The sequence below is a fragment of the Achroia grisella genome, unplaced genomic scaffold (genome assembly GCF_030625045.1).
Source record: "Achroia grisella isolate CSIRO2021 unplaced genomic scaffold, CSIRO_AGI_Agris_v1 utg874, whole genome shotgun sequence".
Classification (NCBI taxonomy): domain Eukaryota; kingdom Metazoa; phylum Arthropoda; class Insecta; order Lepidoptera; family Pyralidae; genus Achroia; species Achroia grisella.
In genome coordinates this window covers 6,374,803-6,398,358 of record NW_026713051.1, presented here as the reverse complement: position 1 = coordinate 6,398,358, position 23,556 = coordinate 6,374,803, and the positions used below count along the sequence as shown (strand labels likewise).

The 23,556-nt window shown below is 38.1% G+C and overlaps 1 protein-coding gene across 1 annotated transcript in view; it reads left to right on the top strand.

The window, feature by feature from the left end:
* The window catches only part of LOC131853119 (intermembrane lipid transfer protein VPS13B), a 78,744-nt gene that overhangs the window by 29,174 nt on the left and 26,014 nt on the right, over positions 1–23,556 (top strand). Inside the window, exons 34-55 of the mRNA XM_059203933.1 lie at positions 313–445; positions 1,387–1,487; positions 2,072–2,245; positions 2,432–2,553; positions 3,328–3,475; positions 3,784–3,931; positions 4,306–4,431; positions 5,201–5,311; positions 5,793–5,946; positions 6,152–6,267; positions 7,860–7,947; positions 8,406–8,619; positions 16,710–16,890; positions 17,556–17,716; positions 17,810–17,948; positions 18,316–18,439; positions 19,110–19,219; positions 19,918–20,108; positions 20,792–20,938; positions 21,383–21,578; positions 22,219–22,409; positions 23,164–23,240. Of these exons, the coding sequence (XP_059059916.1) occupies positions 313–445; positions 1,387–1,487; positions 2,072–2,245; positions 2,432–2,553; positions 3,328–3,475; positions 3,784–3,931; positions 4,306–4,431; positions 5,201–5,311; positions 5,793–5,946; positions 6,152–6,267; positions 7,860–7,947; positions 8,406–8,619; positions 16,710–16,890; positions 17,556–17,716; positions 17,810–17,948; positions 18,316–18,439; positions 19,110–19,219; positions 19,918–20,108; positions 20,792–20,938; positions 21,383–21,578; positions 22,219–22,409; positions 23,164–23,240 (3,152 nt within the window). The remainder of the gene's footprint in view (positions 1–312; positions 446–1,386; positions 1,488–2,071; positions 2,246–2,431; positions 2,554–3,327; positions 3,476–3,783; positions 3,932–4,305; positions 4,432–5,200; positions 5,312–5,792; positions 5,947–6,151; positions 6,268–7,859; positions 7,948–8,405; positions 8,620–16,709; positions 16,891–17,555; positions 17,717–17,809; positions 17,949–18,315; positions 18,440–19,109; positions 19,220–19,917; positions 20,109–20,791; positions 20,939–21,382; positions 21,579–22,218; positions 22,410–23,163; positions 23,241–23,556) is intronic.

The following is a 23,556-nucleotide window of genomic DNA, read 5'->3' as shown; positions in this document are numbered from 1 at the left end:
GGTGCACCATTCCATTATCATACACAAAAAAAACCAAGTAGGTAGGGGCCTAGACAACCCCTTCCCCGAACTAATTTTAGTTTGATATGGATGTTACTATCACCGGAGAGTGAGTTAGAAATATAAATTGCCTTAATTTATTTTTGATAGGTTAGTAACTATTACAGTATTTCGTATTAAACAGTCTTACTTTCGACGGTCGCGGGTTTGATTCCTTGCACGGTACAAGCATTTGTTGTCTTGAGTATAATTGTTAACATCAGTGTGGATGCTTAACGGGTATACTAGTAAATAATAAAAATATTTTCTCAGACGCACAATCAATGCCGGCGCCGAAAGCGGTTGGCTCGGCAGCGGTAGCGCGTACGAGGGTCGCCAGTACGAAGTGTTGGTGAACAATGTTGCCATACGTTCCGCGCAGTTCAGCCAGTTGGTCTTCCAGGAGGTCAGTCCCATAACTCATTCTTTATTTTCATCACGACACATCTGTTACGGGGTGAGCAAACAAAACTATCGCGATGATTTCGATTTTTACACGGAATGTTTGCGTCATTTGACTCTTTTCGGAGTGCTTGGAAAGCACTCTAACTTGGTAGTCACAAAAACTGAGCTATTATACATTTGAAACAAACTTCTTGAAATAACATTCTTTCACTTCAATTAGGAAGAATATAGAGACCACCATGCTATAGTCTGTTTTTCAATTTCGGAAACTAAATTAACGAATATGCATAAATTTCTAATAATGTTACCAGCTCTAGTGGAGTAGTAGTAGCTACATTACTATCTGTACCTGCATTATCAATTTGTTGAATCGAATTTTTTTAGTTTTGAAGTATCCATAACATATTTTCAAATTGTAAATGTAAAAATATTCTCTAAGTTGAAAAAACTAACCCCAATGTTTTGTCAAACCGCAAAACTAAGGCGTTCTTAATTTCACATATTATACTCTCAACCTTCAACCGAAACACAGATGTTAGGTGCTTAACGTCTGAAATAGACAAAACTGGTATCTCACATTGATGACTACATAAAGTGAACCTCATATATTACTATCATAAAATTAGTTTTTTTTTACACTTCGACTTTGCTAACGTCAACAAACGTACGGCCCATCTGTTGGTAAATGACTACCGATGGACGCCTGAAACATCTGAGGTTACGTGCGCGTAGAAACCTTAATATACCCTTCTAGAAAAATACTTTTAGTGTACCTAACTCGTGTTTTATTTTTTGTGAATCAATATATTTCATTTAAATTATGTATATAACTGTATTAATATTATACATTTTGACAACGTTCACGTTCTTATAGAACACTATATATACACTATATATAATTTCGATACCATTGTATGTATAGATACTTTTACGTTTCCACAGACGAGCGAGTCGGAGATGATGAAGGGGACCGGCGGTGAGAATCCAGCTCTGAAGTGGAGTCAACCAATTGTGTCCCCCAACATTACGCCCATGTTGCATGCGTATGTACTCATATTATGTCAACATTACCTTGCCTTTATCACATTGTTTGTGGTCGGCGCTTTATTTCATTCTCTTTCATTGATCCCTATCAGTCGTTATATCTGAGCTTACTCTCTTTTTATACGTATCATCTTTCACACAATCCATGGTAAATACTTTCTTTAAGACATGGTTCTCACTCATCCACACAATGTATGTACCCATTTTTCGAAGACGACGATCTCAACCATACCAGACATTCAACCGGGTGCCTGCACGCGCCCTGACGCTCCAGGCCGGCGCCCCCTGTCGCCCCTCCGATCGACCCTCCATCTAATTCAATGGGAATCAAAATTACGACGGTCTGAACCGAGGTTCGAACCCCTAGAGGTGTCCCCACACTACAATTGTATTCTTCAGGCGGGAGTTGGCCTTCAGCCGCTCCATAAGTCCTTCTGCGGGTTTGGAGTGCCATCTAGCCCTATCATTTGCTGAAACTGTAATGGCCAGCTGCATGCAAGAGCTTTAGGTAGTCTGAAAAATATAGACATTTATTATTTAGTGTTCTGTGTATGGTATTATTTCTTCTTATTGTATCATTTAGTGTGGACATCGGATGCGTTCTGGCGCCCGCTGTGTACTCAAGCGGTGTACTCACGTGCGGCCCTGCCATCGAACTGAATCTGTTGACGGACTGCTCGGTGGAGCTAAGCGTCGGCCAACTGAAGCTGCTACACACGGTTGCCGTCGACATCACAGCAGCTCTGAACAATTACAAGTACATATGTTATTGTTTGTATCTAAACTCAATGGCTACTTATACATGACACGTTCTAAACGCGCGCGCGCTTTAGCGCGGTTAAAGTCAGCGCGCTCAGTTGGTAGTTCATTCTCATATTATCAGTCAGTCGTGTCGCACCAGCTTTACAATTATCACAACTACGTTGTTTATGTTCACGTTCAGGTACACGGGATTAATATTCGAGGAAGAGAAGCCGGGTGTGTGTCCATATGCTCCACTGCTGATGAACCGCGATCTGACGGAGGACTCGCCCACACTCCTCTCGGATTCAACACTCACTGAAGGTAAAATACCTCCAGTTTAAATCATATAACCATAATATTTAATTTTAAACCTAAGCATATTATATATATTCCTATATTATTGATATTGTATATGAGGTATATTATATTGTGAGTATGTATGTTCAAGGCAATTTCGATACTGCTGAATCAATTTTAAAACTTCTTTTAGTGTTGGATAGTCTATTTACCAAGAAAGGCTATAGGTTATATAAGATGACGCTACAATCATTACGAGCTGAGGAAAATGTGATAAATCGGATGATGATGGTAGCCGCCATTTGTTTTAAAAATGTCGATCTATAAACAGTCGGTATTTCTATATACATATACTAGCGGTTACAATTACATATTTTAACATGAAAAGGTCATTATTGTGATTATTATAATACATAGACATGTCGTACTTTATTGTACATATTGATATCATCTATAAAACTAGTACATCTATATGTAGTACTTTGCCTTATTGTCAAAAACATACGCAGCGTATGCTATATAAGGTTGCGTTAGGTTACATGATCAAAATTTTCATACATATCACTAAAGGTATTAAAAATATTTTATCGCCTATGCTCATCAGGGATAATGTCATTTTAAGATACAAATTTTAAATAGTTAAAGAATAAATTTTTTAAATTTATCCCGCAGTTTCAGACATTATTTAATGCTAACAAGCAAGCAGTCAATCAAATTTTTGCCCTCTATATTCATATAGGTTTATAAATTTTATGAGTTGTCTACTAGCCACAGTGAATATATAAAACTTTGTAACAGAAACAACGAAAACCCTAAGTGATATGGGTCAAAGTGTACAAGCTGATTCTGGAGTGGACACATCCAATTCTACATACAAGTCGAGTCGCAATACCGAGGATGCGCCGCTCACCAAGAAGTCCGTCTCTATTGCTTTTGTGGAACATACGTAAGTACCTGCGAATTAATATGAGTTTATCATACTTATATGTCCCTATTTTGTATTATAATAAGGTTGTAAATGATACAGCAAGCTGTTAGCCTGTAACTGAACAATGTGCTTAAAGAAGTTGAAATGGTATAACCATTTCAACTTCTTTAAGCACATAAACTTAATATACTTTTGAATTGTCATATTTTTTATTCTCGAAATCTCTTCTCATCACAAAAAGAATGAGTCTGCTCTATAATTTGCTTTTTTTATTGTATTGTATTGTAAACTCTTTCTTAACTATTCCAAATTCGTCTTCCTAGCAGGGCTGACGTGTCAGAGTTCATGGAGGTGTTCGTAACGATGGGCATGATCGAGTTGTCGTTGTATGTTGCTGATGACGACAGCCCCGAGGTGATAGCGCTAAGGCCGCCGCAGGTACCTCCCGCACCACAGTCGGAGCCTGTAGTTCAGGTTGGTTTACAACCTACCAATATTATTAAAGTGAGTATTTGCTTGGATGGATATCTGTTGCTCACTCACAAAAACTCAAGTAGATAGCGTCTATGTTTTATGTGGATGCCATTATAGTCAAAATAGTGAACTGTAAATTTGTATAGGAACAATAATATTAACCGTCGAAACAGACATTCACACAGCGCTATCTAATCCAAAGCAAGGCAGAGCTTATCTTATGGGTACTGAACAACTAATATAAATACTTAGATAAACACAAAATATACACAGAAAACACCCAAACACATGCAACCATACTAAACAATATAAAAAGCGAGTTTCTCATTACATGTTATATCAGATGTATTAGAATTATTGTTGTACTATTTCAGGTTCCTACTGAGGAGAAGAAGGAGCCAAGTGTTGCTGCGGACGACCTCGGTGATTCTCAGGGCAGTAGAAGTCTCACGGATACTATTAGGAACGCGGATATTGGCAAGACTAAACTGGAGGTAGCGGTCGATATTAATATATAATTATGAATTTTACAAATCAAAAGCGATAGCTGCCTTTACACATACAAACAAAGAATAATGATAAAAAAAAGTTAAATACAATTGCTCACGATGGCACGCGCTGGCTTTCTCGCGCTAGAGCGCCTACACTCTTAATCGCACGTAAAAGAAGGTGTCGTAACAACTTTTTCTTCAATTATGATGTATAGAATTAGAAATCCAAATAGATAATTATATTTGGGCATTATGATAGGACTTAACATAATTCCTATTTTGATTTTTAAATCTATTGGTCGGCAATCTCTCGGTCTATTGCACGGGCTATGTTACGATTTGTTACACATAAGCGACACAGCTCGATTATAGTACTCGACCGGTCTTTCTCGACTGTATGACGCGGTTATACTAGTGAGTTCGGAAGCAGGAGAAATATGGACGCTAACAATATATATAAATTTTAACTATTGCTAGAGTTTCATTGTCTAGTGGTTTATTCCCCTGCGTCCTAAATTAGTCCTGAAACATCTAAATGAAATCCGTTTCTCATTATCATCATCAATTCACTGCAGTGGACTATAGTTGAGTAACTAGTAATATTGGAGTAACCCACCTTACACTAACATTTTGTGTATCGTTTTATATTTACTCTGGTAATGGAAACACCGATAATGAACTCAAAAACTTGTCTCTTGAACACGTAATATATGTTTCCAACCTGCCAATGAGTTTTAGTTCCAAACTAGTTAAATGTCATAAATTTATTTGTGATCAGGCCATGATGCCGCACGTGAGGAAGGCGGAAGGAAACCTGCCCCTACTCCACATGACGCTGTATCAACCGAACCTTTACTACTGGAGAAGAAAGAACCAGAAGAGTCTTCAGGTACGTACTCGTATTATAATTATTAATTAACATAATATTGGAATGTTAATCGAAGCCATATAATGCTTTTAAATCGATAAGTCTAGTTCTAGTGGAAGTAGAATATCTACTCGATTAAGTAGAACAAGAGTGATCTTTTGTATAGTTTAAGAAGATAGCAATTCAAATTTTCGTAAAAATGTTCCGTCGGAATCGCTATTTAGCGATAAGGGTGCTTATTGTCTTATTAGGTGCTTTTACAAAATTCTTTCATGTGCGTGTTTTAGCGCGGTCAGCCATGAGTCATTGGATTGAACTATTTTTTTTGTTCCCTCTTCCGTTCGTGACAGCACGGATGTTTCATGTTATTTAAGTTTCTATTAAAATTTTAAGGTTAATTCCATTCGATTTTATTTACCAAACACATAGAGATTTGAACTATATAAATTTTTCATATGATTTTAACGGTTTTGCCAATTATTGTAACATATACTGGTACTAGGTGTCAGTGTTCAACGCGTGGCTCGGGCTGGGCGTGGGGAGGGCGGAGGGCCAGTGGCATGCGGTGCTCGTGTCGGCGGCCCGTGGCGAGCCCGACCCCGTCACGGACGTGCCGCCCGCACTCGCCACCGTCAACGTGATGGTGCCTACCACCGGTCAGTATCTCTACGGCGAGGTCGTGTGTCCGTCATGGTCGTGCGCCATTCATTGACAAATACTCATCATCATGTACTAATGTGTTAAATATACTAATATCACTAAAGACAAACGTTACGACTTAATCGGTACAAATTAAAAAGGAATTCTCCAGTTTATAGGCTAAATTTATTTGAATACAGATAATTTTTATTGTTTGTGAAGGTGGATATACTTCAAGCGGCAGCGGACGAGGGTCAATCCGTCTTGATGTCGAGCGGCCAGTACAAATCGAAGTGTCCGAGGACAGGCTGCGTCGCATCAAGGGTATCTTACAACTTGTAAGTTGCATTTTATATTAACGGCCAAGGTTGCTTGATCGATCCTCAAAATGGTTTTCGCGATAATCGCTCAACTCACACATCGCTGGGTCCTTGCCACAGAGAGTAAAGGTGCGGCGTTGGCAGTCGACTTTGACATAGCGAAGGCATTCGATCGGGTTTGGCATCAAGGTCTTCTATCAAAATTGCCCTCATACGGAATACCAGAGGGATTATGCAAATGGGTCGCTAGTTTTTGGTCTGGCAGATGCATCAAAACCGTGGTAGACGGTAATTGCTCCGATAGCATGGACTATTTTTGCTGCATATCAATGATCCGTTAACCACAGTTAACCCTCATTGCTATGCGGATGACAGTACCGTTCTAGAGTACCGCGAACAGCTTGTGTCTAAAATCCACATTACTCTTACCAGAGTCTCCGATTGGGAGCGACTGAACTTAGTTAAATTCAATCCTACTAAGACACAAGCCTGCGCGTTCACCGCTAACAAAACCCTTTTTGCTGTGGCTCCTCAATTCCAGAACACGTCCGTTACCATCTCTAAGAGTTCCGCAGTCACCTGGAAGAAAAGGTAAAGCTGGCATCCAAGAAGCGGTGTGCTCAATAGAGCGAGGCGGTACTTCACTGCGAACCAGACTTATCTTAAGTCACAGGTTCGGCCGCACATGGAGTACTGCTCTCATTTTTGGGCGGCAGCAGGTCGGTTTTTTGACTCGGATCAGAGACGTGCTATGAGAATTGTCGATGATCCCAATCTCTCTGGCGGTATCGAGCCTTAACTTGAAACGAGACTTCGCTTAGCATTGTTTGTTCTACCGATTACGCAACGGACTCTATTCTGAGGAATTGTTCGACATGATGCCGACAGCCACCTTTTACCACCGCACTGCTCGCCATTGGCAGGGAATTCATCCCCACACGCTGGAACCTAAGTGGTCCCGAACAGTGCGGTTTCAGAGGAGCTTCCTCCCACGTAGTTTGTGGAATGACCTTCCTGCCGAGGGTTTCCCACGAGACTACAGCATGGGGTTTTTCAAGAAGGGTATATTAAGGTTTCTTAAGGGTCGGCAACGCATACGTGATACCCCTGGTGTTTCAGGCGTTCATAGGCTACGGTAACCATTTACCATCATATGGGCCGTATAGTTGATTGCCACCATCAATGTTTAAAAAAACTGGTAGTAATGCTAGGTGCTAAATGTCAAAATCAGCACTGCACTCACTCGCTGCGACACCAGCTGAGTAGAGGCCTTTTCAGCTTATAGCGCAATAATAGTTTTTTTAATTTCCGTTAAAAAAAAAGGTGCTCTAGCGGTTTTGATCACCACCTTACTTTCGATAATCGTGGGCTTGATTTCTTGCATGGTACAATCATTTGTATTCGTGAGTATGACTGTTTCTATCGGTCTGGATGTTTTCTAAGTATGTTAGTAAGTATTCAATTCATATCCGTCATCTAGTACCCACAACACAAGTTCAGTTTAGCTTGGGACGAAACAACGCTATGTGAGCTGTCCTTTATATATATCTTAGTCACGTGGACGAGTTTCTTTGCGAGTCTAATTTTTATTGACACGTTATTTATTACAGGTTGAAAGCAGAGTGACAAGTTCTATGGAGGAGTTTCAAACGCCTGTGGTACAACTGCCATTTCTGTATAAACTACGACGTTTCATGGGTATGTTCCTTATATATTTATTATTATTTGCAACAAGTATTATTTATTCATTGCTGGCACAAGTATAGCAGGACTACAGAAATGTTGTTTAAATATATTGCCGGGAGACACTGTATATTAATTGAAATCTTCATTTACTAACGCCAGAAATAATATATATACATATATATTTCTAGCATTGGTATTTTATTTAGTAGGATCCAAGGCCTCCTAAAGGCCAAGTTCTGCCTGACGGATACTGGAGCTATGACCGTGAAGGTGAATATGAAAAACATTATATTCAAATATTAAGGGTATTCATTATCGGTAAATTTCGAGACACGAATGTACAATGGCAATGGCAATGGCAATATTCCTGTACATAGGCGACAACTATAACGACAACCATAGGTATAAAACCATACGTTCGACTCGCGCAAAGAACATTGATTACAATAAATATAATTTGTATCTTTCAGTACAAAACGGTATTGAGAGTATGAGAGTGGAGACGGGCCAGGTGTCGGTGTGTGGTTCGGAGGGGGCTGCAGGGTGGGAAGCTGCGTGCGCGCAATTGGCGGCGGGTGCTCGCCCGGATCGTGTCCATGCGCGTCTGTTGCTAACCGCACCGGCTGTGGCTGCCGGCCCGCCCGGAGACCGTCGCAGAATACTCCTGCATCCGCTCATGATAGGGCAAGTTATGGCACAATACTTGTACTTTTGCTGAATGTCCGTCGCTAAAATGAAGTAAAATGGTGCATTACAATTTGTTTTGTTTACAACAAGTTTATGTATCTGATTTTCCTGCAATTATTGTCATTTTTCGCGGCACTACACCTTCAACATACCACAACACACCTACACTATAAATGTATATATACGTCCCTATAAAGTCTTAATGTTGGGGATATGAAAAAATCCTGCCCTCTGGCGGACGCGGCGCGCAACACTAGTGACAGATTCGATCGCGGGAACGAACAGCGGTTACGGCGGTCATATTAGAAACTTGGTGAAAATTGGCGGATTTTTGGTGTATTTGGGGTGAGTATAGGGACAATTTTATATTTTATTTATTATTTCGTGTACACAAAAGTGATTAGATAATAGGCATCGGCAGAGGTATATTTGTAAACGCCCTGAACCAGCGACTTTAACGCGGGGTGAAGAATAGGTGACGAAATTATTACCACCGAATACCACTAATATATACAAAATTAACAATGGTCACTTCGAGACGGATCGGAGTTTCTCCTTTGTCGTTGTTTATTTCTAATCATTTACAGAAAAACACATAAAACGCGGATACACATATTTGAGGTTATTCCTACCTACGTAATAAAATTATCATAATTTAAAAACTATTTGCACACTATACACATAATTTGCGGTAATATTTATGTTTCAGTGTTAGGCATTGGTATATATATGTTTTGGTTCCCTCCCATATAATTATACTTTCACAATTTCATTACTTTTACAAGACAAATACTTCACCTCACCGCATATTTGATATTTTGTTGTTTAATTGCGGTTAAATTATTGTCTCCTGGATATTAGGGGTTATATTGTTATTAGTTTTGTGTAATGTGTTTTATTTTAAATCCAAAGTAAATAAAGACGGTCTTATTTACTTTTGGTAATAAATTTTTAAATGGTAGTAGATATAGTATTGTAATTTCATTAATTTGACTATGTATTAATTGGCCTTGCGTTCAATAGTTTGACTTCGTATTATTAAGTTGGTACTTCAAATCCCAACAACTGTTTTTGTTTTTTTTTGTTTATTTTATTATTTACGTTATTCCTTGGGGTTTGTTATAAAATTTCAGTGTATTTGTATAATATACTATTCATAATTTTTTGTTTTTTTTTTTATTTTCATATTTTTTGCAAACAGTGTAACTAAGCTAATTTGTAATTAGGTGTCTTTAGAAATAGTTTACATTAATAACTATTTTGTGGTTTATTGTCGATTAATGAGCGTTAGATATTTGCGATAGTTTTTAATACTTGAATCGGAAAATTAAGTATTATTCCTGTAGTAGTTTAGGCATAACTTACTTTGTTTTTTATGTAATTGTTGTTACTGAATATACTTGGTTAGTATTAGTTATAGTGCCAGTTGAAGGTATTTGTATAAGTATAATTTGTGTTATTTTTTAAATATTTATAAGTAAATTAAACTTGAGTTTATTATATATTAAGTACTTTTACAAAATTGATAGTTCGCGTTTGCTTACGTTTTATTTGAATTGGGGTTTTGTTTTACTTACGTTTGCTTGTTTTGTCACTTACTATCGAAAATGACAACGGCGGTTAAGAAAATTCAATTTAGGTACGATAAAGCCACTCACAATATTGATTACATTTATGATCTCGTGCGGACAGATTCGTTAACATTGGAACAAAAGACTGAGTTTCAAGTTAGGTATGCGGACTTAGAAAATAATTATCAAGAATTTGATTCTATGCATTCGGAGATGCAACTCAAGGCGGATGAATCGGAGTTAGAGAAACTTAAGACGGTCTTTGAGACATATAATAAGAAGTATTATTTTATAAAGCGGCGATATATTGAGTTATCTCTTGAAACTAAAGCGGATTACTGTGGTGACAATATAAAGACCGACACTAATCTCAAGTCTAAAGTGATTTTACCTAGGTTAGCGCTGCCCTCATTTTCAGGGAAATTACAGGAATTTAATTCCTTCATGGAACTTTTTCAATCATTGATTGATCAAGATGTAACATTAACTAATACTGAAAAATTGTATTATTTATCTAGTTCTTTAGTAGGAGAACCAAAAACATTAATTCAGCATTTATCTATTGTCGGTGATAATTACTCCATTGCATTAGAATTACTTAAAGCACGTTATAATAATAAACGTTTGTTAGCGGATAAATTATTACACAATTTATTAAGCGCGGCGCCCGTCACATATAAAAATTTGAGTGGACTAAAATTGTTTGTGAATACTTTGCTCGAAAATACGAAGGCTTTAGAAAAGATGAATTTTCCAGTAGATTCGTGGTCTTATATATTATTTTACATAAATTTTCAAAAATTAGATAGTAACTTAAAAAGGGATTTTGAAAATAAGTTTGATGAAAAGGAACTACCTGCCTTTGAAGATTTATTGAAATTTTTAGAAGGTGAGATTCGTAAATTGGAATCTAGTGCGGATCCTGATTCCAGTGCTCATATGCGGCGTAGAACGTCAGCTCCAGCGGTACGGGCTGTACATTCGGTAGTTCACAATGAAGTTAGCTCGGTATGTAAATACTGCGGAAAGAGCGGTCACTTCATCGCTAAGTGCGAGAAGTTTTTGAGTTTAAAGCCTACCATCCGAAAGCGACACGTAATATCCACTAACTTATGCTTTCGATGCCTTAATAGTCATAACATTGCTAATTGCCAATATAATCGAAATTGTTATAAATGCAATTCACCTAAACATCATTCCTTATTACATTTTGACATACCTGCGGGGTCACGGGAACGTCAACCCCGTTTATCTACTAATAATGTCCCAAGCAAGACGGATGCTACGGAACATCCGCCTCAGGAGACGGCTCCTACAGCTAGGGTTTCATCGGCAAGTACAGGCAGCAATGAGGTGTTTGGAGGAATGGCATCACAGGCCACTGGTACTTATCAACGGACGGTATTACTGTCAACGGCTATCATACGAGTACTGGATAAACACGGTTATTACCAGGAGGCACGTGCATTACTAGATGGCGGCAGTCAGGGTACCTTTATTTCGGAACATTGTGCCAACAGACTGGGCTTAAAGCGGTTGAGGTCTAATGTTATATCAGTCACGGGACTGAGTGGTATTCCTGTAACTGGCTGCAAGGGAGTAGTTAATTTAAATATAATGCCTAGGTACACAGATCTACCTGTTCTTTACACTGCAGCTACAGTGTTGAATAAGATCACGCGAAATTTGCCAGGTTTTTCCTTATCTCCTCATTTAGCGGAAAGTTATAGAGGTATACTTCTTGCTGATGAACAATTTTATATCAGTCGGGAAATTGATATTTTAATTGGTGCGGATCTTATTGCAGATATTTATTTGGGGGATGGTACTATAAAGATACATGATAATTTACCTCGTGCCATGAATACGGTGTTCGGGCATGTGTTGACTGGGCCTGTTATTTGTCCGGTTGCGGAACCAGCTTCTCAGGAGACTCATTTTTTGCAAACTTTTTGCTGTAATATTTCAACCGATAGCATTTTGGAGCGATTTTGGGACGTGGAAGATATTCCTAGCGCAGTGGAAGATCCTAAGGATATGGAATGCGAGTCTATGTTTGTTACTACTCATCAGCGGGACGAGAGCGGAAGGTATGTCGTACACTTACCTTTTTTATCGAACAGGCCGTCTCTTGGAGATTCAGTTTTATTGGCTAAAAGGCGTTTTTTCACAATGGAACGAAAACTGCAGTTAAATGAGTCGCTGCGGAAAAAATATGTAGATTTTATGCGGGAATATGCGGAAAAGGGACATATGTCACTCTGTGTCGGAAAACCAGAAGACTATGATTCCGGTTGTTATATTATATGTCACCATGGAATCTTTAAAACAGATTCAGATAATATAAGAGTCGTATTTGATGCTAGCGGCAAGACTAGCAACGGAGTAAGTCTTAATGACTGTTTACATGCTGGACCAAAGTTACAACGTGATATTATGGAGATCATTTGCAGATTTAGACTACATAAATATGTATTCACTACGGACATCCGAATGATGTTCCGACAGATTTTAATTACTCCGAAAGATCGTGCACATCAACTCATCTTCTGGAGGGAGTCTCCTGATATGCCCCTTCAACTGTATGAATTGAACACAGTAACGTATGGTATGAAGTCTAGTCCTTATCTCGCAATACGGACGTTGAGACAATTAGCGGATGACGAAGAAAGGCGATTTCCGGCGGCAGCGCGTCTTCTCCGGTCTTCAGTTTATATGGACGATATTTTGGGCGGTGCGGATACCCTGGAGGAGACTCAAAGTCTTAAGCGGGACGTAGTGAATTTACTGAAGTCTGGCGGATTTGAACTCAGTAAATGGACGTCAAATACTACGGATTTGTTAAAAGACATTCCAGCGGAACATTTGGAGAAACCTCGAATTTTTAAAGATAACGCGGATGGGCCTAGCTTCATTAAGCTATTGGGAATACAATGGGATCCAAGTAGTGACAGTTTTTCTTACCATACCAGATTTAATGATATGGAAATTTGTACAAAACGATCGATCTTATCGACATTAGCGCGGACCTTTGACCCATTGGGTTGGATCTCCCCTGTAATTTTTCAGGGAAAGATTTTAATGCAACGTCTATGGTTGTTAAAGTTGTCATGGGATGACAAACCTCCGGCAGACGTTGTTGCGGAATGGCAAGGTATTTTAAACAATCTGCCTATGATTGAAAATCTTAAAATGGAACGCTTTGCATTGGGAAACTCTGGAACGTGTTCTATACATGGTTTTGCGGATGCGTCTGAACTTGGATATGGGGCTGCTGTTTATTTGAGAACAGTGGGAAAAGGCGGACAAGTTAAGATCGTTTTAATGATGGCTAAATCACGGGTTTCACCTGTAAAGTCAAGGCTTACTATTCCGAAACTGGAGCTTTGCGGAGCAGCTTTACTTGTGCGGCTTGTAAAGTACGTGGTGGATTCAATTAACGAGCATGTGAACATTGAGGATGTTGTGTGCTGGTCTGATAGTACTATCGTACTTTCTTGGTTGCGGATATCACCCCATCTTTTACAGACATTCGAAGGAAACAGAGTCTCACAAATTATTAATTGCGGTTTGAATATAACGTGGCGACACGTACCCTCGGAACTGAACCCTGCCGACATAGCAAGTCGTGGTTGTCGAGCTTCGGAACTGCTCGAGCACAAATTGTGGTGGGGCCCCTCCTGGCTTCAAGGCCATGCGGATACCTGGCCTTTGAGTGAAAATAATAAAACTGAGTATGACTTACCTGGTATTCGAAAGACGGTGGTGAAGGTTCACGCGGTGATGGTCAAGAGAGATCCTATTTTTTTGCGGTTTAGTTCTTTGAATATGCTGTTAGCGGTAGTGGCGTATTGTTATAGGTTTTTTAGTAATTGTAAAAATCCAAACCATAAGGTTACCGGAGTTTTGACAACAAAAGAACGACAATCGGTTTTACTGCGGTTGATAAAACTAGTCCAAATTGCGGAGTTTGCGGATGATTTAAGTTGCCTCAAGCGGAGTAGTTTTTGTTCTTTACGTTTAAGGCGGCTTATGCCTTTTATTTGCGGGGAGGGCCTTTTGCGTGTCGGAGGACGCTTAAATCATTCCGATTTGTCATATAATCGAAAGCATCCGGTTCTTTTGCCAAAGGATCATCCATTAACGAGTTTAATTATAGATCATCATCATAAAATTCACTGTCATGCGGGATCGACTGCCTTGCAAGCCATTTTACAGACTCAATTTTGGATCATTTCGGCACGACAAGCTATACGTACCAGAATTTTTAAATGTATTTCTTGTTTTCGGACAAAGGCTAAACCTACAGAACCATTAATGTCTGCCTTACCTACGGATAGAGTAGTTGCTACTGGAGTTTTTCATACCGTGCAAACGGATTTTGCCGGACCATTTATAATAAAATCTTCTCGTTTACGTAACGCAAAACCATTGAAAGCATATCTTTGTGTTTTCATTTGTTCTTCGACTAAGTGCGTTCATCTTGAATGTGTTACGGACCTCTCGACAGAGGGTTTTCTTGCGGCTCTAACGAGATTTACGTCTCGACGCGGACTACCTAGTGTGATTCGTTCGGATAACGGCACTAACTATGTAGGTACCAATCGACACTTAGATGAGGTACAAAGGTATTTAGCTTCTCGGGAAGTACAATCGCAACTTAGTAGTAGCGCAGGTAAACGCGATATTACCTGGCGTTTTAATGCACCTGCAGCGCCTCATTTTGGCGGTCTTTTTGAGGCAACTGTAAAGGCGGTGAAGACTTTATTGCGGAGAGTCATCGGTGACCAGATATTGACATTTGAGGAGCTAGTAACTATATTCACTAAAGTTGAAGCCGTCCTCAATTGTCGCCCATTGTGTCCTCTGACGCAGGATCCCCAAGATTTGGAGGTGTTAACACCTGCGCATTTTTTAATCGGACGCTCATTATTATCTGTACCGGAATATAATTTTGAAGACATCCCAAACTCACGGTTGAGTCGGTACAATCTAATTCAGGCTCTTTCACAGAGATTCTGGAGAAAATGGAGTGAGCGGTACCTCCATTCTCTTCAAATGCGGAATAAATGGACGTCTCCTATAGATCCTCCTAAGGTAGATGACTTGGTCCTAATTAAAGAGGAAAATTTACCTCCTTTAAAGTGGAGATTGGGCAGGATTGTAGAATTGTTGCCGGGTAAAGATGGTGTAGTACGAGTGGTAAGGCTTAACACTTCAACAGGCACTATAACTCGTCCGGTTGTGAAGATTTGTAGACTCCCCACTAACTAATGGTTTCATATTTATTTATTTCATTATTTTTTAAAAAACTTATTGTGTTAGTTTTCTTGCGGTATTTTTAGCGATTTCTGTACATGAGCGGTCTATATAATTTTATAATTTTTGTCTTTCTGTATTTATTTACTTTTTGTTTTGATAAAGGCAATCAGCCTTTCTCGGGCGGGGGGATCTGTAATTTTCCTGCAATTATTGTCATTTTTCGCGGCACTACACCTTCAACATACCACAACACACCTACACTATAAATGTATATATACGTCCCTATAAAGTCTTAATGTTGGGGATATGAAAAAATCCTGCCCTCTGGCGGACGCGGCGCGCAACACTAGTGACAGATTCGATCGCGGGAACGAACAGCGGTTACGGCGGTCATGTTAAAAACTTGGTGCAAATTGGCGGATTTTTGGTGTATTTGGGGTGAGTATAGGGACAATTTTATATTTTATTTATTATTTCGTGTAGACAAAAGTGATTAGATAATAGGCATCGGCAGAGGTATATTTGTAAACGCCCTGAACCAGCGACTTTAACGCGGGGTGACGAATAGGTGACGAAATTATTACCACCGAATACCACTAATATATATGAAATTAACATTATGTATCAATTTCGACGACCTCAGTTACTTCCTATGATCGCGCGTTTGATTATTACGATACATATTAGTATTCGTCAGTAGTAAGTATTTATATCGGTCTGAGTGTTTTCCATCTATATTATGTATGTGTTGACAAATAAAATATATTTAAGTAGTTATATCACATATTATATTCATGTTATCATTGTATACATTAAATGACCATCGTGTGAGTGGCATCTCTGTTCTACGGGAACTTAACACATCACATCAAATCTAAACTGTCCACTATATGTCTCCATTCAATTCAATTTAAATCATATCGCCCGGAAAGAAGGTCATAACGAAGAACAATTGATGGTGACTTGCAAGTTGGATGGTAAACTTCCTAGAAAGCGTACCCCCCTCAAGATGATCTATCAAAATTCACTTATCTACTACTACACTACTCAGGAGATCATTTTCCAAGATTATACAAAAGACTGATGGAGGAGTGTAATTAAAAAACAAGTAATTTTAGGAGTTGTCACGATTCTCAGGAACCACTAAAATGAATCTAGGAGGAGGCTGTGAACATTGTTAATATTATGTTCAGTCTAGAACTAGATGACGTTATACTTATAGAATGGAATTGAATAAATGTTTCAATGAAACAGGGCGGAACTTCGAGCGACGTGGGATTCATGGCGTCGCACAGAAGGCGGACAGACTGCGTGCGAGCCCACTATAAGACTTAACCTGGATTTTGACCGTATCACCATAGATATACGGCCGTCGGATCTCGCAGCGTTGAATAATATACAAAAGACTATCCACGATTTATTCGGGAGGACGGAGGTGAGTTGATCACAACAACTAATACAAGCGGAGTACGGGTCTTTCTATATATTTATTGACTTATTACTCTTTATTACAAGTGATATAAAATATTACGAACGTATCTTTTAAAATATGAAAGTACAAAAGGCGGTCTTATGTCTTAACTTCTCTCGTCTCATCCAGAAGACCTTAGATTATACGGGATAAGAGAGAAACTGGTAGATGACTCATGAATAGAATGAAAGTATGTATGATAGAGTAGTGCTCTTATGCTTACCAGCGAGTAACTAAACTAGCGTAACTTAGCCGTCAAGATCTCCCGGACCCAATTTTTATATCGCTCTAATAAATTATGAGGAAATTGAGAAAATGATTACTACTAATAGTGTAATTAACTGCTTCTTATCGTCAGAGTCGCCCGATTTAAGTTGTACGTGGTGTAATTTGTTACTCATTGTGCATAAAAAATAATTCAATCAGTAAAATAACATTGCATACTCTATCTTGCCACATACACGTATAGACGTATAGTCTGTGACGATGGAAGTTTAATAATATTTACTTATAATTTTAATGAATTATTATTATATTTTTTTTTAATGGAGGAACTCAAAACATTGTGTAGGCATGCAAAGTACGCTTTATCTATTATGTATATATATATAGCACAGTCTGTTTACTAGCAGCCATCGCCACCGTCTCCGTCAAGGAGCGATGACACATTATACCGCGTCCGCACAGACGGCACGCCCTCGCACTCCGTGCCCAACCTGAGTCCACGTTCGTCTTCCGTCGCATCAGTGGACGTCGATGCCGGCGACCATTACTACAAGGATGACCTAAGGTAAGTTGTACTTGATATTAATTTATATGGCAAAACAATGTTTGACGAGCCAGCTAGTTTAATATAAGTTTTGTTTATGTGTTCGCATGATAGGAGTGGTGCATTCAAAATAGTGGGCGGAGGTCAGCTGCCGATGGCGTATCAAGTTACGGTGCATGGGAACGCTGTATCCTGGCGGTATCCTCATCCTAGGACCATCACGCGGATCGTTATTTTCCCCATCCCTGGACAGGTAGGATATACACGTATACGGGGCACCTTTGTTTAGGGACGACATATAGATTGATCGCTAGTTGCTACTCTTATGTTTGCTACTGATCAAATTGTAGCTATGATTCATCACTAAAAAAAAATTAAAAATTACAAAAGATCGCTGGTGTTGTAGTTTAACCACTGGCTTTACTACCGATGATCGCGGATTTGATTTCGTGAATGTGATTGTTGTATCGGTCTATGCTATATGTATATAGGTTATGTGTGTATTTACTGAACCAAAACAAAGGCTTCTGTTTACTGTCTGACACTAGGTGTGAATATGGAATTTGAGCCGTTTCAGATATTGTTTTTATTTACAACTCTTTCTCGTGCTCTTCGCATAGGACACGGAGACGGAATGCGTGCTGGAGCTGTACAGTCAGACCCTGGGATGTTGGCAACCACATACATACTTCGAGCTGCCTGTCAGCGAGCCCAGAGAGTTGAAGTTGTACGTCGCGCCACCTGGTACTGCTTCATCCTTACATATATGGGGCAATATTTTTTTAACTTTTTATTATATTTTTGTATCACATTACGTGACATGTTTTGAGGAGTGGGTAGAGAGAGTAGAGCCAAATGTCACCCAATGTCACGGGGGGTTAAAAACATAACGTTACTTTTTCCGTAAATAAACAGTTTAAAGTATTGCGAGAAACCTTTGTCAAAGGGGTTTTTTTTCCATTAAATATAACTGAATTTTACTACATATTTTTAATAATTATCGCGGAGATGCTATGTATATAGCTATCTAGTGAGCTGCCGATTGTTTTACACTAAATGTACGTAATAAAAAATATCACATGATATTATGTGATATTTTTATAGGCCGTGAGTCAAATTTCACGACATGACCAAGGTGGGCGAGGGAGTGTAGAAAAATCTCCAAGATCACACCATAATTAATAATAACGTATACTCACGAATGTAAAGAAAACTACGAAAGTACTTCATTTCTTACAAAATTTTCCTCAACTTACATCACCTTACTATCAGTTGGGCCGTATGCTTGTTTGCCACTTATATCTAAAGAAAAATAATATATAGGTAATTTATAAATATCACATGCTCTTAATTTATTATGATAGAATTAATTTAATAAGTAGTAACTGATTTAATTCATCATAATTTACTACAGATGCTGTGTTCGCTGTTATGTGGCGAGTACGCACATGTAACCAGGTATCGGACAAGACTGTACCATTCGAATTCAATCTAACCAAGTTCTTGCCTAGAGCCGATCCTTTGGTTTGTATTTGACTTATTTATTACTAGTATTTATATTCCAAAGTTTTATAAACCAGAAAGTTAGTCAAGTAAAGTAGAAAGTCGTCTCTATGGGTACCTTAGTATGTCACATACTTCAGTCCCCAAGCAGCTTGTTTAATAAGCTGTATTTCTGCTGAAGAGTGAGATTAGGCAGTGAAATTACAGGATAAAAACAATTATTTGTTCTCTGGCAACGCATGAGTGTTGAAATGTGCACACCTAAATATAATAATTCAATTTATAGAGGTTTAAAGCAATTAAAAACAACCGCGCAGGTCACCTGATACAAGTTTTACTTTTAAAGTATAATATCAATAATTTGTGTATTTTGAATTAATAAAGTATATTATTATAAAAAGTTTTGTATAATAATAATATACTTTATTATGAAGGTATCCGCAGAATACGTGTATAGTTGTGGCATCCATTCACGCCATATGCTGAGCTGAGATCTATTCTATACCACACATTAGTGTTGCAATTGTGTTGATAACTTCTTTTATTTTTATTGCTTAAATTTATCGAAAAAAATATCTTCTTTCTTTCTTACAATACATTGACATGTTTAATAGTATAACAGAAATGGCTTCGTTACACTGTTAATTATGTCAATAATTATTTTGTTAGAAATGTAAATTTAATTCTAAAGTATTGTATGGAGTGTGTGGTTTGTGTAGACATGCGACAGTCCAAACGAGTCGCCGGCGCGGACCTCTTGTCGTGCGAGCGATCCGACAGCGGAACAGTTGTCGGGCGTGTTGCGGGTGGACTCGTACTTCGCGCCGCGGCTATTACCGCAAGCGAAGCTCTCGCTGCGAGTAGTCGCTTTCGAGCTGAACCTACATAATTCGTTGCCAGCACTCACTAGGTAAGTTTTTGAAATATGAGTTTTGCTTGTACTGACTAGGAAAGATTTTATAGCCTAAGAAACAAATTAGCTGGCCGCTCACCTGATGGTAAGTGATTACTGTCGCACATTAACACCTTATTTTGGACAAATACCGTTGTTAAATCGATTTTAATGACATAATTTACTTGTGTTTGTTTGGCACACTTAAAGTAGATATAATAGATTTTATTGTAATAAACGATATGGTATTTTCAATACCATTAAGTATTGAAAAAATAAATGTTTAACTGATTAGCTAGTTAATATTATACTTTTATTTTTTTAGTCGTGTATCAAATTCCATATTATACACTCAAGTCACATTAAATATGCTACTTTTTTTTATAATAAAATGGTGACAAATAGTGTCCGTTCTCAACTAACAACGATAGAAATACCTACACGTTATACGTAGAAAACAAACAAATTGAAATTATTTCATCTATCAATGAAACAATTTCAATTTGTATCTACATTATATAACTTACAACAGTTCTAGACAGGCCAAGATCTTTTAGAAGATTGTCGAGAGATTTCGCTGGTATACCTCTCTCTTCCTCTTCGACCGCTTACAAATTAACCACATAGCCATTTTTAATTATCCGTTTTGTAATTTGTAATATGCTGTTTTTATCAACGTATTCTATCGTGTTACATGGCAGTCAAGCGACAGCGTTGGAAGGCTACTACGTGTCTCGGCCGTTGATGCGTTCGCATCGCGTGCTGACTTTAGGCGCACGTGATTTGAACGCTCATGCTCACCTAGGTTCGCCGGCTGGCATCATGTTCCTCCTTGATACAAAGCTCGGGTAAGCGTAGTTTATTTATTTATATATCTATCTCTAGAGGTATATGAATATCTCAAGACAATTCACCCCGTGCCGTCTAGTCCCAAACTAAGCAGAGTACGCACATTGGTGTATTACGCTTGTGATTAGATGGCGCAGTTTTGATTGTTAAGTGTTATTATTAATGGAAGCTATATTTTGACAATTAAGAATCTTGTGCAACTGCGATAATCTTCGCAATTTGCGTTGTTGCATTCAAATCAGATTAATTTCAGCTCTAGCGCTAGACTAAATATTGCCTACATGTGAAATGTTATGACTGTTAATTGCAACTATTTATATTGCATGTGATTACTCCACATAGGAAACGTATTTATACAATTAGTTAAAAATCATAAATATATTTAAACAAATAATTTAAAAAATCATTTCATATTGAGTCGTGTCACTTCTGCTCATAACCAGGAGCAGCATCCTTGACAGTGCTACGGGTACCATCGAAGAACTAGTGGAGGAGTTCCGCATGCAAGCAGCCATGTCGGTGGGGTCGGCCGGTCCGCGCGTGCGTTGTAGGGCCACCCGCGTCCACGTTCTTTTACACGTACCGCGAGTGCGCACATTGCTTTCGCTCGCTAAAGATTGGGAGGACGTTTTCGAAATGGTACATATTGTATTATTCTTCAGACAGGTTATTAATATAGTTAAACGGATTTTATTTTATCATCGGACAATCTAGTGACGGTAGTTGAACAAACTACTGGCACATGTCGATATTGACATCCTTGGTACTCCAGTCAGATCGTGACTAAGGCTAGTGCCCCCGAGTGATATAGTAAAACATGGAGACAGGTCAGACAGGACAACTTTGTTTACTATAAAATTATTCTAAGAACCCGTTTAATTATATTAATGATGTGTTATAAACGCGACAGTTTAAAAATCTATTCATTTGAATTTTACAGTAGCAATATATTAATTCCACATTTTATTCCCAATTAAATAATATACATTGTTACCAATTAATTGCTTTATCAATATTGTTGATCTGCGTATTTTCCATGTTTTTATTGTACATTATCATTATTAGTCGTGTCGTAACAATGGTTAACGTATACACGCTCCTGAGATAGTTTTTTCTTAAATGTAGTTCCATTACATGTATATACGGAATGACTTGCCAACCTGTAGAAAAGTTTGTTGGCAAAATTTTTATTAATACCTATTGACATCATTATTTAATCAGATCATTTATACATACTTAACAATAATTATTACTTGATATTTATTTTTTAACCTAACAGTCTAGTAACGGTAAAACACCACCGGAAGTACAGATGCATACTAAAAGAGAAGTGGCGGAGGTTGCAGCCGCTACACTGGAAGGCCGCGTGTCGCTGTGGATCCACAATAGCTGCGCGTCTGCACTTCGCATCGGACAAGAAGGCACTGATGAAGTAGTACCCCTCGGTCCTGGTGCCAGGCTCGCCTATAGGTAAATGTGTTGTACATCTATCAAGGTATACCCTGTTCCAATACCACATACAAAAAAGTTTAACATACATGTCACTTATCTATTTAATTTAAACATTACCGTAGTTTTTGTGGTTTTTTAAATGACCATTGTATTGTTGGTTATTATTGTTATTTATATTGAATATATTACGAATATCTATTTGGTTATTACGATTTTTATTAAATCATTAATTAAAAATATTCAATCCAGTTTTCTCTCAATTATCGAATGATATGAATGAATGAAATGAATTGCAGTGTAAAAAGTGAAAACAAATAAATACTTTTATTAAAAGTGGTGAAATATGTATATAATATAGTTAATCCATTTAGTGAGCGCTTATATGATGTCATTGACGATAAAATATTTACCATTTCTGTATGTTATATTGGAACGGTATACATATGAGTATAGACTATATAAAGTCGTTTGCATGTTTCTGATATTAGAACCCCCATTCAAGTAGCTTTGTGATGTGTCTCGGTTGAAGATTAATATAAGACATGAGCTACCTCTACACATACGCTGATTCACGCGGAAAAAAATGAGCGTGTTAATGTAGACAAAGAAAACGAGAAAGACTTCGCGCATTTGTCGTATATCATGGGTACTTTACGTCTTTTTGTAATTAATTATCATTGCAAAATGGCGGAACGTTGGAAGCTTAAGATCGAATATCACGAACAAGGAAATTTTGTCAATTAATTTCGTTATGTGTTATGTAAATTTATAGATGGCGTAGTCCTACAAGTGCTAAGAGGTTGCGGATTGCACTCGCGGGTCCCACAGCTGATTGGCACTGGTCTAACAGTAAGTATTCGTGTATAGAAACTTTCGAGCAGTTACCGGAAGTCCGGGACTTTTGCCCCGGGTGTAGTTACAATTATCTTCACTTTTCATGTTTCTTTTTCTGCCCAGCCAAGACTGGTAGACGCCTGCTACTGCCGCTTTAGATACACGTTCTAGTATAGAACTTTCTGCAATTTTAGACAAACTGAATTATTCTTTATATTATTATTATTATATATTTAGTATATAAATTACGTAAAACGTATTTATATATTTACGTCAACGATAATTACGGATCCTCATAATTTTCTTTATTTTATAAATATATTCATATGTT